The sequence below is a fragment of the Panthera pardus genome, unplaced genomic scaffold (genome assembly GCF_024362965.1).
Source record: "Panthera pardus isolate Hobbes unplaced genomic scaffold, ASM2436296v1 HiC_scaffold_24, whole genome shotgun sequence".
NCBI lineage: Eukaryota > Metazoa > Chordata > Mammalia > Carnivora > Felidae > Panthera > Panthera pardus.
The window spans coordinates 90232589-90248895 of NW_026526810.1; the positions used below are offsets into that span (position 1 = coordinate 90232589).

General features: G+C 37.2%; 1 protein-coding gene across 4 annotated transcripts in view; it reads right to left on the minus strand.

The window, feature by feature from the left end:
• Positions 1–803: 803 nt before the first annotated feature.
• The window catches only part of L2HGDH (L-2-hydroxyglutarate dehydrogenase), a 43389-nt gene continuing 27885 nt past the window's right edge, over positions 804–16307 (minus strand). For 3 of the 4 annotated variants that reach the window (XM_019451868.2, XM_019451869.2, XM_019451867.2), the window contains 3 exons: positions 15789–15946; positions 14189–14320; positions 804–2879 (listed from right to left, as the gene is read on the minus strand). In XM_019451868.2, the coding sequence (XP_019307413.1) occupies positions 2684–2879; positions 14189–14320; positions 15789–15946 (486 nt within the window). In that variant the 3' untranslated portion in view covers positions 804–2683. The remainder of the gene's footprint in view (positions 2880–14188; positions 14321–15788; positions 15947–16307) is intronic. The other variant, XM_053889405.1, reaches the window with a different exon arrangement.

Here is a 16307-nt window from a genome sequence, read left to right on the forward strand (position 1 = left end):
ATTTAGAAATTTAGAATTTGTCTTTTGGGAGATAACTTGAATAATCTAACCACATCTCAAATTTTAAAAGGCAGTGAAAATTTTAACAGTAATATTCTTGCACTGAAAAGCATTTTCAAGAAGGACTTACTCAACATTTCTCCCATTTACTCTCTCCTACTTCCTCGATGTATTTAAAGCTACAAGTGCTGCCAGTCAGAAGCAAACCAAAGCAATGCCACAGGAAACAATAAATGTCATTGTCACTCACTTTCATGGTTTGTTGCTGTAGCTAACTCTGGTCCTTTTACAGTCAACCTGCTGGCAAGAAGTTGGAGCAGGCTCTCAGACAGATCATGTGCCCTATCACCCTTATATGAGGCTTATGCCCAGAAATCCAACCCCCGTGTAAAAGATAACATACCAGAATGTCTTCCTAAGAGAAACTATAATGATTTATGAAATTCCGATTTGATTGATTTACTGTCCCCTCCACTGCCTGCAAAGCACTGTGTGTTTATGTGTTATATATATATTCTGCTATGGAACAGAAACCATGTTCCCTGGTGCTCTGGGGGTATGAAGATGACACTGAGGTGAGCCAGATATTGCCACCACTACCAAGTGGAAAGCCATTTTTGTAAATGGGGAAGTGCTCTACTTTTTACCTAAAATATAAACCTCATTTTTATATTAAATGCAAATAGTTTTTTTCATTTTTCTAAGGTTGGCTGCTATTTAAAGCTATGATAGTTCATGTTTTACACACAAAAAATTCACTTGAATCAGTTTTATGAAACTAAAAATTATGTTTACAACACAAAAACTCATTAAAATATTTTAATATTAATTTACATTTTCTTATCTCAGAAATACACAAAACTTTTAAATATTATATCAGTATTACACAACAAAACCCTATTGATATAAATATAAAATGTTTTACAAACAGAATAACCTGCACATTCAAAACACTTTCAATAACTTTTTTCACTTATATTTTTTGGGGTATAATATAGACTCAAATGGAATGAGGGTTGCTTTAATGAGGACAGTTATTTTTATAATTTCAGTCTTTCACAGCTTAGTATATATGTAATCTCACTGTTTATGAAATAGAGAATTGTAAAATTTTCCATCTCTTAATAGTCTTGCGATGGAACAGAAAAATATCCTGTGTGTCACATTTCTTGGAGGAATCAGTTGTTATGAAGAACCATTAGGGCTAATTTCTTCTGTGAATGATTTCTAAATGCTTTCAATATGTTCATCCCAAGTGTCAAATAACTGCCTAGTCTCTACCTGGGATGTGCTACTTCTTGAACATGAGTTGATGGTGTAGCCTTTCAAGTTAATGGTTGAGGTAGCTCAGACAATGTAATCACTGAGGCTTGAAGTGAAAAAGAAGAAAACAGAAGTTTTTCCTTTCAGTCAAAATGCACATCCTTCTTACTCATCTATCACACAGATTTGGAGAGATAAGAGGAAAGAATGAAGAGTGGAAGATTAATCCTGAGAGAGTATATATGAGGGAAGGGATGAAAATGTCTCACCTAACTGGTGGTGCTATAATAAAATTTCCCCAATCAATGGGCTGCCATAAATTCATTTATATTTCTATTTTCCAACTTTCTGAATTGCAAGAATCATTTCAACAGATACCACACACATATATACAGTATACAGTACTGGCACTGGGCAATAATTTAAATACTCATGAAGTACACGTGAATGTAAGGCACTTTTGCGGTTTACAAAAGTGAATGCCTCAAAGTTAGGTATTTCCTCAAAATGAAGAAATATCCTCATAAAAGTTCATAGAATCCCTGAAAACCAAGTAGGCATGAATAAAATAGTGATCTTGGCTAACGTTTGAGAAACCTGGTATGACTGAAAAACAGAGATATAGAGGTAAATTTTTAAAATTACAGAGTTCTATATGTCAGTGGCAGAATTCTAAAACTGCTCACATAAAAACCTATCAGTTCTAAGTTCTTTTAGTTTTGCAACCACAGAAGACTAAAGAGTAGGCAACAACCATTCATAGTGTACTGCTGTTTGGATTTAATGGGAACCCTACACCAAGTCACTTATAAAAAGACTGGGAATAATAAAGGGTTTGCATTTCCTTTGCAAAGTTATTTCTTACAAATATTATAGCTGAGATAGAATCTTATTCAAACTACTTAAAAATGTGAAATTTCATAAATTTTCTTTAAATCGAGAATTTTAAATTCCCAAATACAAATATTGTTGCTCTAAATAATGTGAGTTTTCATTTGATCCTTCAAAGTTAAAAGGAGGTTTGCAACCTACATTATACTATATTTTCTGATCTAGGAGAGAAAAAAAAAAAAAAAGCTTAGATACTATAAAGACAAAAAGTTAAGGGAATAATCAATTTTTTGTGCCATCGTTTCCAGAAATTCTAAGAGTCAAATCTCCAGATCATGGCTGGTGAGGAGAGGTCCATAACAGTCAAGGATTCAGTACAGACACAACTGTACCTTGCTTCTTTATTCACAAAGGAGCATGGACTTTAAAAAATTATTTTTCTATGTTACAGCATTCTAACAATTCAGTTGTTATCTAAATGAGATACCTAACAAGAAGATTTTCAAATCATTTTCCGTAAAGAATACAATTAGTATATTCTTGTTGCTGAATGTGGAAATTAAAATGCATACTTAGCTCCTTACATTATTTACAATTTAAATCTTTGTTGCACTTCATCTGCAATCATTCCAGAAATTGCAAGAGAAGAAGTAGCAGCAGGGGAAGGTGCATTTCTCACATGAAGAATGCGATTTCCAATATCCCCAACTCCTCCATCAAATACAAAATCTTCTACCAGATTTCCATCTCTATCCAGGGCTTGGGCTCTTACTCCAGCTGGACCTCTGCAAAAACATGATGGTATTCAACTGACTAGAAGAGACAGGACACTTTACAGATCAGTGGTTTCAGAGTATTCTTAAAGCAATAAAGTCTTTATTCTTCTAAATGCACCATTATGTGGAAACCCAATAGGTTTGTGTTTAGCCAAAGGCTATCAGTTTGGTAGGGTAGCCTGTCAAACATATCCTTAGCCTAGAGCATAATGCCTGCCACATTACAGTGTCAATAAATGCTTACCAAATGAATACACAAATGGCAAGTTACTTATAAATATTTGTTTTTCCCAAAGTAGCAGATAAACCCACATTTAATTAAAATAGATGCATTTTTAATTTGGATTTATAAGATGAATTTATTACAAAATCAACCAATGGGAATAAATAAATCTCTTCTGACTAATAAAAAGCAATAGAAGTGGGAGTTATGTATTACATGTCAGTTGCATTCCTAAATATGTGCAACAGGATTCTATTTATTTTTTCATTTTGTTGAGTATAAATTAACATTTATAGAGAAAAATATTTACAAATGGCAACAAGTTCTTTTTTGTGATTTGTTTCTATTTTCAACAGTTTAGCCTTCACTATCAGGATAACCTTCAATTAGCTAAACAGAGATGATAGTAAAAGCACAACCTGGCAGCATGTTCATACAGTAAGAGGCTTTACTACTGAAAGTTCTGCTTTATAACACTTGAGTTCAAAAATTAGTTTTTTTAAAAGATAGTTAAAATTTACAAATGAAATCTAAATAGAGTATTTTTGAATCCAAAACTACCTCCCTTGTACAAAGCCAAGCAAGGTTAGGTCATAGATTGGATTTGTGTGTCATGTGGTGGCTGCAAACTCCCAGTTCCTGAGGGTGTGACCTAGGGCAAGCCTGTCCATCATGGTGCTAACCAGCTAAAAGTTTACTGGAAGCCTTCAGTCTGTTGCACATGAGCGAGCTGGATGCCACTGTGGGGCTCTGAGAATCCTGAATTCTTATTGGGTTGGTGAAGATTCCACATACAAATCTTGAGGTTATCTTCTTTGATCCATTCCATAAAGCTATCAGTAGAAATCCTGACACCCACTGGATCACCAAACCAGTCCACAAGCACAGGGGGATGCAAGGACTGACATCTGCAGGCTGCAAGAACACAGCCTTTGGAGAGGGTCACAAGTTCCACCACACTGTTAGTGGTTCTGGCCACCTAGCATGGAGAAGGTGCAATCCTCTCCAGCTCCGCTGGTACCACTAATGTAAGCAATGTTTGTAACATTCTTACCTAATAAACAATTTAGGACAGTCATGTCAGCTTAAAAGCGTTCTTTGTCTGTTAAAATGAGTTGTTTGCAGATTGTTCCAAGAGCACATTGTCAAAACTATTAAAGTGCAATACTGTTTGAAGACTATTAAGTGATGGTGTATCCTGTTTCTGATAAACACTTCTCATTTCTGTCCTTGCTTTATCTTATTGGGGAGTTTATACGTCAGTGTTTAAAATGCTGTTTGGCATAATAGGTGTAAAATCTGTAAAAGTGGGATGCAGAAGCTAGCCATGTAGGTTTACTGGTGCATATAACGAAGCCCACACTTCACTGGGGTGATGTAATGCTCTGCTGGCTTACTCTCAAATGGCTATTTTGGGGCACGTGGGTGGCTCAGTGGGTTAAGCATCTGACTTCAGCTCAGGTTCATGAGTTCAAGCCCCACATTGGGCTCTCTACTGTCAGCACAGAGCCTGCTTCAGATCCTCTGTCCCCTTCTCTCTCTGCCCGTCCCCTGTTCATGCTCTGTCTCTTAAAAATAAACAAACATTTTTAAAAATGGCTGTTTTTAGGGGTTTGGTAAGGACAAGCTTTTTAAATTGTATTCTGCTTGGAAATGTGAAGACTATCCTAATCTTTTATCATGCTTATATGCAGAATAACAAAGTTAACTAGGGACCACATTTTTAGGTTGAATCCAATATTCCATCTATGTAACTGCTGCTTCTAAAAGAAGAGTTTAAAAGAATGCTACCATTTTTAGAAGAATTGAATAAACCTGTTGCAAGAGGGTTCACTTACAAATGAAAATAAATCCTACTTAACCTAAAAAAAAAAGAGTACCTCCCTTGAAACTGTTCAGAAAACACAGTTTGAACACAGCTGCCTTAGGGGTGCCTAGCTGGCCCAATTAGCAGAGCATGCAACTCTTGATCTTAGAGTTGTGAGTTCAAGCCCCATGTTGGGCACAGAGCTTACTTTAAAGAAAATAATAATTTTTAAAAAAGAGAAAAAAAATAGCTGTCTTATACACACCACAAGACTCAACAAATAAGGCAACCATATTAAGCATTTTTAATGATTCTGGGCCAATGAAGAGAAGTACTTGAGGAAGACAGAATAGGAGATCACTGCCCTCTAATGAGAATAAGATAATGATAATAATAATAATAATATGCTATTTACTAAGTGCTTTCTCTGTATTAGGAATTCTAATTCTGACAACTGTAAGAGGCTGATACAAGTATATATTTAACAGCAAAGAAATAGATTAAATAAGCTGCCTGAGGTCACAGAGCTATCCTATTCATTTGTAGAGAGGTAAATAAGAATTACAACAAGGGTGAAAGATTCTATAATAAAGGTAAATATTCTTACAGAAGGCTGCAAGGAATCTGGACAGGAGAGTTTTGAGGTGTAAGTATTTCCAAGTAAGAACCAGATACAACACACAGAACATAAAAAGAACTGGACTGATGCTAAGATGTCTTAAAGATACATATCAACTGACACACCATGTTATCATTATCAGTCAGCACGCACTCCACTTTGTACATTCTGTTTTTGTAGCTTATCGCAACCCATCAAAGCAGCATTTGCCCTTCTTTTCCTGAACAATGCTGCTGTTGCTGTTAAGAGCACCTCCAAGAGTTTTCTTGTTCCACTCCTTTTATCTGGTAGAAGGCCAACATGGAGGGGGCACAGAGTGGCATGACCAGCCGTTGATGTTTAGTGAAGAAAATAAAACTTTTTTTTCTTACAGGTTTAGTTAGTACATTCCCCTAACTTTCCCTTCTAAGCAAAAATAAGTTAATACTGATTAACTACAGTTACAAATGTGTCTCATATTTATTTCTCTTACAAACATCAATTATCTTCAGTGTCCCCTCCTGCCCAAATGTTCAAAACCTATAATATAATCCAAACTGTAAAAAACAATATACAATATTGTTTTTCTAAGGATCTCACTTTAGCTCAAGCTAAAGTTAACTATTCACATGAAATGTTTAAAATTTTTTTTTAATGTTTATTTATTTATTTTTTTTTTATTTTTTAAAAAAAATTTTTTTTTTCAACGTTTTTTATTTATTTTTGGGACAGAGAGAGACAGAGCATGAACGGGGGAGGGGCAGAGAGAGAGGGAGACACAGAATCGGAAACAGGCTCCAGGCTCCGAGCCATCAGCCCAGAGCCTGATGCGGGGCTCGAACTCACGGACCGCAAGATCGTGACCTGGCTGAAGTCGGACGCTTAACCGACTGCGCCACCCAGGCGCCCCAATGTTTATTTATTTTTGAGAGAGACAAAGCACAAGCTGGGAAGGGGCAGAGGGAGAAGGAGACACAGAATCCAAAGCAGGCTCCAGTCTGTGAGCTAGGGGCACAGAGCCTGATGACAGGCTGGGACCCATGACTGTGAGATCACGACCTGAGCCAAAGTTGGAGGCTCAACCGACTGAGCCAATCAGGTGCCCCTAACATGAAACGTTTACCAAATTCTTCAGGTTTCCTCTTCAGCACTTAATGCAACTTCAGGGTTTTTCTTTGCACGATTACATACAGGCATTCCCCCTCAGAACACCTCAGCTTGAGATGAGTATTATCACTTGAAATTTCAGGTAAGATAAGCCATAAATTTCTTAAGGGTCAGCATCTTCTACAACACCCCTACCTCACCCTCATGTCTAGATTTGTGCCTTGTGTATATAGTAAGTACTCAGTAAGACTAGAAACTTAATTTTTTAACTTCTAATTCTTTAAAACTCCATTTTAATAGCTGAAAGAACAATTTAGTAAATTTAGTATTTGTTAATTCAGCTACATTTAATTGTTTAGAGCTATCCGTAGCTATGTATTTTGCCCTATCTGTGGCTAAATTTAATGGGAATATAAGTTCTAGACGCTTAAATATGTCTAGAAACAAAAGGTGAATATGAGGGGCGCCTTGGTGGTTCAGTTGGTTGAGTGTCCCACTCTTGATTTCGGCTCCAGTCATGATCCAAGGGACGAGGGATTGAGCGCTACGTTGGGCTCTGTGCTGTGTCAAGTCTGCTTAAGATTCTCTCTCTCTCCCTCCATCCCTCTCCCATTTGTGCATACTCTCTAAAAAAAATTTTTTTTAATGTTTATTTATTTTTTGAGTTAGAGAGAGACAGAACACGAGTAGGGGAGGAGCAGAGAGAGGGAGACACAGAATATGAAACAGGCTCCAGGCTCTGAGCTGTCCACACAGAGCCTGACGCGGGACTTGAACTCATGAACCATGAGATCATAACCTGAGGCGAAGTGGGACGCTTAACTGACTGAGGCACCCAGGCGCCCCCTCTCTCTCTAAAATGAAAAACAACATAGGGGTGCCTCAGTAGCTCAGTCAGTTAAGCATCCAACTCTATTTCGGCTCAGGTAAGGATCTCATGGTTTGTGAGATCAAGCCCACGTTGGGCTCAGCGCTGGCAGCCCAGAGCCTGCTTGGTGTTCTCTCTCTCCCTCTCTCCCTGCCCCTCTCCTGCTCTCAATCTCTCTCTCTCAAAATAAATAAACCTTAAAAATTTTTTTAATAAAAAAAATGAATATGTAACTAATGGCATTCCTTCATCTGAAAAGTGCTGTATTTATTGCTTTATTGTTCTGTGGCAGGCATTATCCTGTGAGCTAGAAAAGAACTATGAAAGGCTAAAACTGATGTCTTTGACCAGTTCCAAATAGGACAACTTAGTATTTTATAAAACTCACCATGGGATCTACTGTTAATCTAAAAATAGAAGTTCGCATGAGCATATTGTATGGGGAAAGTAAACTACTCCATCTTAATTTCCAAACATGAAGGAAGAGTATTTTTGTTACTTATCTTCACCTTAGCTGGATTGTGACAAGAGAATATGGTTTTTCTATGCCCAGTTTTTGAATTTTGTTGAGAACCTGATTTAGGGATTAGAGCTTTTTGAGTCTCTGTAAATATTTTCTGAGAACTTGAACAATACAAGTAGTTTGTAATGGGGTTTGGGGAGTTCTATACATCCATTCAATCAAGAGTTTTAATTGTGTTATTCAAATCTTCTAATATTTTATCTGCTTGATCTACCTTCTATCAACAGACATGTCTTAAAATCACCCACCACAATTGTGGATTTGTTGATTTCTGCTTGCAGTTATGTCCATTTTTGTTCTCTTTTTTCATGTCTCTGTTATATGCAGCGAGTTTATAGCGAACTTCTTTATCTCTAACAATTTTTGCCTTAGACTGTATTTTATCTGAAATGACCCAGTATTTATCTTTCTTCCAATAAGCCATTTGCCTAGCACATAGATGCATTTTTTAATCCAATGTGACAATTTCTGCCTTAACTATTAAGTACACTTACATTTATTGTAATCACCAATAAGTTTGATTTCTATTATATTATGCTATTTAACCTGATTTTTCTGAGATTTTCTCATCTCATTTCTTGGCTTATTGAATATTCTCTATTTTCCTTTCCTCCTGTACTAAATTGTAAGTTATATAATCTATTTCCATTCTTGTATTTCGTTTACTTATGAGATGGGATTCACCGTGCATCCTGTGAATCTTATGTCATTTTGCCAATTCTAGGAATTTCTCAAATACTTCTCTGCAAAGTATTGCCTCTTTTTAATTTCTCTGGAAATCCTATGAGATATAGTCTGGAATCTTCTTATTTTCTTCTCTTTTAATTTCTATGTCATGCACCTTTATCTTGCAATGTTCTCTAAATTCTTCAGATTTATCTTTCAACTTATTAATTTTCTTTTAAGGTAGGTCTTACCAACTTAGTCATTTGAGTTTTAAAATTTAAGAAGTATATTTTTCTATTCTAGAAATTCTAATTAGTTGGTTTCCAAATTTGCTCAGATTTTGGGGTGGAGGGGATGTCTTATTCTTTTTCATGTTTTCTGTTCCTTTTTGTTTTTAATTCACTGGGTTATTTTATGGTTTCTGATATTACTATTAACCATTTAAATTCACTAGGTTACTTTATGGTTTCTAATATTACTATTACCCAAAGTTATTAGGGGTCTAATTCTGGTATTTATTCTATGTGCTTATTCTCACTCATGGTGCTTTGTAATATTTGATGGCGTCCTGTTCAGCAGGACTTTATCTGGGGGAATACTATACAGGATGGGTTGAGGTTATGTCCTCCATGGAGGTTTTACATTTGCTTCCTATCCACTGCTCCAGAAGTATTACCATCCTTGGAGCACTTTTTTTTTTTATGGATATTTTTAAATACATACAAAAGTAAAATGAATAGCATAATGAACTGCTATGTATATATTACGTAGTATCAACAATAATCAACACCCAGCTAATTCTGTTTCATCTACATCTCCACTCACTGTCCACCTCTCTTCACTGGATTATTTTAAAGCAAATCTTAGACAGCATGTCATTTTACTTCATTTCTTTTTAAAGGATTCTTAAAGGGGTGCCTGGGTGGCTCAGTTGGTTAAGCGTCTGACTTGATTTCGGCTCAGGTCATAATCTCACAGTTCATGAGTTTGGGCCCCTGTGTTGGGCTCCGTGCTGACAGCTCAGAATCTGCTTGGGATTCTTCCTCTGCCCCTCCTCTGCTCACACATGCATGTGCACATTCTCTCTTTCAAAATAAATAAATAAACATTAAAAAATCATAAAAATAAAAGGATTCTTAAAAATAATAATTCAAAACTAATAATTGCTTTGTATCAGTAATACTTAGTCTGAGGTCAAATTACCCTGATTGTCACTGTCTCTAATTTGTTTAAAGTGAGAGAGAGAGAGAAATGGTTAGTTTGAAGCAGGACCTGAACAAGCTGGATTTACTTTTTTTTTTTTTTTGAAGTAATCTTTACACCCAACGTGAGGCTGGAACTCATGACCTGGGGATTAAGAGTCACATGCTCAGGGTGCCTGGGTAGCTCAGTCAGTTAAGCATCCAACTTTTGGTTTCAGCTCAGGTCATGATCTCATGGTTTGTGGGTTCAAGCCCCAGGTTGGGCTCTGCGCTGACAGGGCAGAGCCTGCTTGGGATTCTCCCTCTCCCTCTCTCTCTGTCCGTCCCCAATGTGCTGTCTCTGACTCTCTTAAAATAAATAAACTTAAAAAAAAATAAAACAAAAAAAGAGTCACATGCTCTACAAACTGAGCCAGCCAGGTGCCCCTGGATCTACTTTTTAAAAAAAAATTTTTTTTAACGTTTATTTATTTTTGAGACAGAGAGAGACAGAGCACGAACAGGGGAGGGTCAGAGAGAGAGGGAGACACAGAATCTGATACAGGCTCCAGGCTCTGAGCTGTCAGCACAGAGCCCGACACGGGGCTCAAACTCACAGACTGTGAGATCATGACCTGAGCCGAAGTCAGACGCTTAACCGACTGAGCCACCCAGGCGCCCCCTGGATCTACTTTTTAAGTTAACTTCTTAGTTTAAGGTTCCTAGATCAAGTGGTGGTACAAAGTCAAACTCTAAGCACTTGTGAGGGCGGGCCCAGGGTTCTAAATTTTTAGAGGAGATTGCACCTATCCAACATTGCCTCTACCCCCAAGGCCAGGACAGACAATATTCCTTAACACTTTCTGGTGCTAAGGGGATTTTTTTTTTTTTTTTCTAGACTTCCTTTTCACTGAGGGTATAGCCCTTCAAGAGTCCCTGGCTTTATACAGGGGTCTCAGTTCCAAGTTTGTACCTTTTATATATAAGCCTCCTTCCCAGCACTTGAGTTGCAGTTAAAACATATGTCCCTAATGTTTTATATCTTGCTCTACGTGGCAGATACATGAACTTATACACTTGCCAAAATCCGTTGAGCACTTAAGATCTGCATATTTTACTGTATGTAAATCATGTATCAATTAAAAATAAAACTGTTATATTTATATCAAAATCAGCAAATCTAACCCCCTTCCACCCAAATAGCATCAGCACCAATTCCTCTTTGTACACGGGTTTTCAATTTCCTTTTTGTTTTTGCTCCTGGGATGCCCCTTGTTTTGTTGCATTCACAGCTATATGTATTTCAAGGGATTTTTATATTTTCTCCAGACTCTGGTATTTTGTAGTATGAGGGTTGCCCAACTCTAGACTAGATGTTCCCAACCAAGGGAGATTTTGCCCCCTGGGGGACATTTGGCAATGTCTGGAGACACTTTTGGTTGTAACTAGGAGAGTACTGCTGGCATTTAGTGGGTAGAGGCTAGAGGTGCTGCTAAACATTCCACAATGAACTGAACAGTCTCCTACAGCAAAGAATTATTTGGGCCAAAATTTTAGTAGTGCCAAGATTGAGAAACCTTGATCTAGATCACTATAATTATAGAACTGTTTGGCTTTCACCTTTGCATTTCACAATGACATAGTATAGTCTTTAGCTATCACTCACCATAAAAATCTTGCTTAAAAATTTACAATTCCCCAAATAAGACATTTTTTAAAATAAAGGGGAAGAAAAAGGAGATCTTGGCATGTGTGCCTTCATCTTTTATGCTCTTACTGCTGTTAGATTACCATGTCAAATTTATCACAGAACAAATTAAAGGACTTCGTAGATAAAATTAAGAACCTTAGAGATCATCATTTAACAATGACAAATTTATATACCTAACACATGTACTTGACAGATTATAACTTTACACTCCAATCCAATGTTCACTGGTCAATTATCGCCCCAGATGTTCTGGCTAAGCAGAAAGAAGTCACGCTGGATGCCCTTTGGTTTTGCTTTTTGGAATTTTTTTGGATGCCCTTTGGTGGCAATTTAAGGACACTCTCTTGAGCTAAACATCCCGCTGAAAGTATGGCTTCAGTTCTCTTACTATCTAACACTGCTTAATATGCTTCTGCCTCAATATTAATGATAGAGCATTTATGGTTCCGCTGCACTGAGCTGCAAGACAGGTAGGACTTAAGCTTCATAATGCGGGAAAGTCTATCGATCTGATTTTATTATGATGACTTAATACTGCAGGCATATACCAAGGTACAGAGAATAACATAACAAACACCTATTTTCTTACCAAAGAGCTTAAGAAATAAAGCTTCTAGATATGACAGAAACCCCCTGTGGAGCTCTCTGATCCCATCCCTTCCTCTCCCGAGAGGTAACCACTCTACTGCATTAGGTGACTCCCATGCTTATTACTATTTTCACATGGTATATAGAATCCCTAAACTATATATGATATTGTTTAAACTGATATAAATGCTATCAAATATATTTTCTACAACTTCCATTTTGTTACTGATAATTTACTTCTTTTAAAAATTTTTTGTTTGTTTTTGAGAGAGAGAAAGAGACAGAGTACAAGCTGGGAGGGACAGAGATAGAGGGGACATAGAATCCGAAGCAGGCTCCAGGCTCTGAGCTGTCAGCACAGAGCCCAATGCGGGGCCTCGAACTCACCAGCCATGAGATCATGACCTGAGTCGAAGTCGGACATTTACTGACTGAGCCACTCAGGCGCCCCAAATTTCTTCCTTTTAATAGATACAGGAATTAAGGGAAAGATGGAATTGCTGAATGTGTTCAGCTGCTCTGTCTCCAAAGAGAAACTCTCTGATTGGGTTAAATTTGTCCCTAAATGTAACCTGTCTACAGTGCTGTGTGTCCTTTTCTACTACATGCTAATGAAACTGGAAAATGAAATTCACACCCTTACACTCAGAGACAGCAATATTCACTAAAACCCAGTTCTACCATATGAAACCCACTGGTTGAAAGAGTTTTCCCCAGGCTTCTATGAAAGGGTGGTAATAGGATATGGGTACTGAATTCACTGCAACTGTTTATATACAGAATTCACGATGTCCACCTATTGTGTTATTCAAGGAATATTAACAGCAGTAACAGATGCCAGATTTGATTAACATATTTTCAGATATAAAACATAACAAGTCTACTAAAGCAGACCACTGAAAACACAAAAGGCTTTTTTTTATAGGTGAGTGAAAGAAAGGAAAGCCTAGATATTTTTATCCCTGCCATTTCAAGAGGTGAGTAGAAGGGATGAGAGAGATAAGAGTAAAAACATTAGCTGGGTTTTAATAGTTCTTCTAAGGATTCAAAGAGGCTGGTCTGAGAATGATATATTAGTGTCAGATTTAGACCAGGACACTTAGCTCCCCTAAGGGAGACAGCTGACATGATTATTGCTCTCTTCCCAGGCAAGTTCAGCAGCTGTTCCTGAGAAGACAGACATTCAGTGCCCTAGAGTTTCACGGAGGGATGGATTCACAGAGAGAGTACTTCAAAGTACACTGCTGATTAGGCCTAACAGTAGCTTGGTCAGGGAAAAAGGTGAACATCCTAAAATATCACCAAATGGAAAAAGAAAATTGGCTTGGGTGGTATTTAGGACAATGTGCAGCTCAAGTCCAGAGAGCCTTTTATCCTTGAGAAAAAAGTTATCCTTCCTTTTTTAAGTTATCCTTCCTTGGCCCCACATCGCTACAGCACTAAGACTCAGACTGTTACCACATTCTTCCCACTTTTGTCCTCCAACTAGAGTCCCTGAGTGGAGTAGGGCCCAAGAAAGAACAAAAGAGGAAGAGAGGAAGCAGGTAAGATGTCATGTATAGGGGTATGTCTAACAGGTTGTAAAATGTAATCAAAATGTAATTTTTTATGTGTTTATTACCTAATCAGTTAATATAGCGATCAATGATCTCATACAGAGTTTAAATCAAATGGTTTTGCAATGACAAGAGTAAGTAGCCAGGAAGATTAAAAAATTTCAGGCAAGATATTTTTATCATGATACCTAGACATGAAGGCAAAAGTGGCATCACAATACAGCTGCAGTGGAGATTTGAGTTTAATGCTGTAAAGTGGTCTAGAAAATTATAAATGAACCTAGTTCAGGCACCAAGGGGCACGAAGCAGCAAGGCCCAATGCATGCGATGAAAAGGGAATTCAACAACTTGCTGGGAAAGAGAGGACACACAAAGATTCACTGGGTATGCTGACTCTGAAAGTATGCTTACCGAATCACCAAGTCAGAACCACCTGCCAAATTCACATAGGTCATAACCATATTTGCAATCCTTATAGCTTTTCCTTACCTAAGTATATCACTGACAGTAATTTCAGGGATAAACTTTTGAAGGTGCTTCACTGTTGCACTGAGAAAACAGGCTTTATACATTTCATTAACTCCGTAGGAAAAATTCTGGAACACCAGTTTAATCAAGCCACTGAAAGCAAAAAATTTAAAATCTTTATGAGAGAAAGGAATTCTTTATTACTATAAAACATCTTTACAACTATGAGATTTTTAGGGGGGTGGCACCACAGAAATGTAGGCAAAGTCAGAAAAAAACACGTATTAAAAGAAAATCAACTTTTGGCCAATGTAAGAAGGAAACTTCATCAAAGAATACCTTCCAAACTTAAATTCCCAGGGAATGCTGGTTTCAAGCTAGATTCTATGAAGCCTGCCAACAGCAAGGTTTTCTTTTCTTTTCTTTTTTTTTTAATTAAAATTCAAGTTAGTCAATATATAGTGTGGTATTGGTTTCAGGAACAGAATTTAGCGATGATTCATCACTTACATATTAACACCCAGTGCTCATCCCATCAAGTGCCCTCCTTAATGCCCATCACCCATTTAGACCATCCTCCCACCCAACACACCGCCATTAACCCTTAGTTTGTCTCTGTATTTAAGAGTTTCTTATGGTTTGCCTCCCTCTCTCTTTTTATCTTATTTTTCCTTCCTTTCTCCTATGTTCATCTGTTTTGTTTCTTAAATTTCACATCTGAGTGAAATCATATGATATTTTTCTTTCTCTGACTTATTTTGCTTAGCATAATACACTCTAGCTCCATCCATGTTGTAACAGGTTTACTAATGCAAATGTTAGGTGCTTTCGAAGCCACACCTAAAAGGCATTAACAGATCTTTAAATCAGAGCCATTAAGCAAGTGGAATATTTACCCTACTTTTCTTTGGTCAGCCAGAGGTAAAATATTCCAGATCCTCCAGCCAGACTCTACAGAGCCTATGTAAATGTATATGTATTTTTACAAGCACACATGCTGGGAAGCCCCACCCTAAAACCTGTTTCAGAATCAGTGAAGGGTGAGACTCTAGTATAGCTTAATAAGCTTTCTACTGATTTTGATGTAAAACTGTAGAGCGCAACATTATTAAAAGGACCAAACAAAATATCTCACTGAATAGTTCTTACAACCATAAAGAATCTGCCATACAGGTCAACACAATTTATTGTCAGTTTTCCACAAAAGGAAACAACACTGGTTATCAGCAATTTCTCCAGTGGTTTTCAAAATGATGGTGACTGGTTGGAAATGATCTTATCAAAGTAAGCCATCTACTGATTTTGAAAGAAACTTTTTTTTTTTTTTTTTCAAACTCAACTAGAAGATTAGCCAAACAAGATTTGGGTTGTCAGATATGTGTTTGGCTCCTGGTCTTGTTTTTTTGACCAAGACACCACCCTGGCTCATCAGAATTTTCTTTAAGTAGTTAAAACATTACGTGTATTACATGAAACTCTGAATCCAGATTAATTAAAAAAAAATCAACATACCAATCACAAATAAGAGGATTTACGCAATAAACAGAATTATCAAGAAAGACAAAATTTCCCATCTAAAAAATATAAGCATATAAAATGTTTTTTAAGTAAATAAAGTTACCTCTTGATAATTACATCCATAATATCTCTGGCACTGAAGTCAAAGGGTCTGTAGCCCTCTCGTTTAAAGGCAAGAACTGCATTAGGCCCTAGCCAAATACTGCCATCCATCCTTGGTGTGAAATGAACCCCTAGGAAAGGAAACCGGCTATCTGGGACCTATGGATTTAACATGGTAAAGAGTTATTAGCCCCACTTCAAACTGCATTCTATTAAACATGCAAACATGCAACTGGTAATATAAAACACTTCCTTCCCATGCATTTAATTTGCATTACTTTTGATCTGCTACTCAGATATTTCTTTCTATGTTTACATGCTTCTGCCTAGAAATGCCACATAGGAAACACTGATACTATCGATACCAATATACACTGTCCCATGTGTTCCTCTTTCTAGGTTAAAATAAAAAGAGAGAGACAGAGAGAGAAAGAGAGAGAACTGTCCTAGTTCAGGTTACTCCCCACTTCCCAGCCCCTCACCCACCAACTAGCAATTATGTGTCTGGCAAGTAAAATCT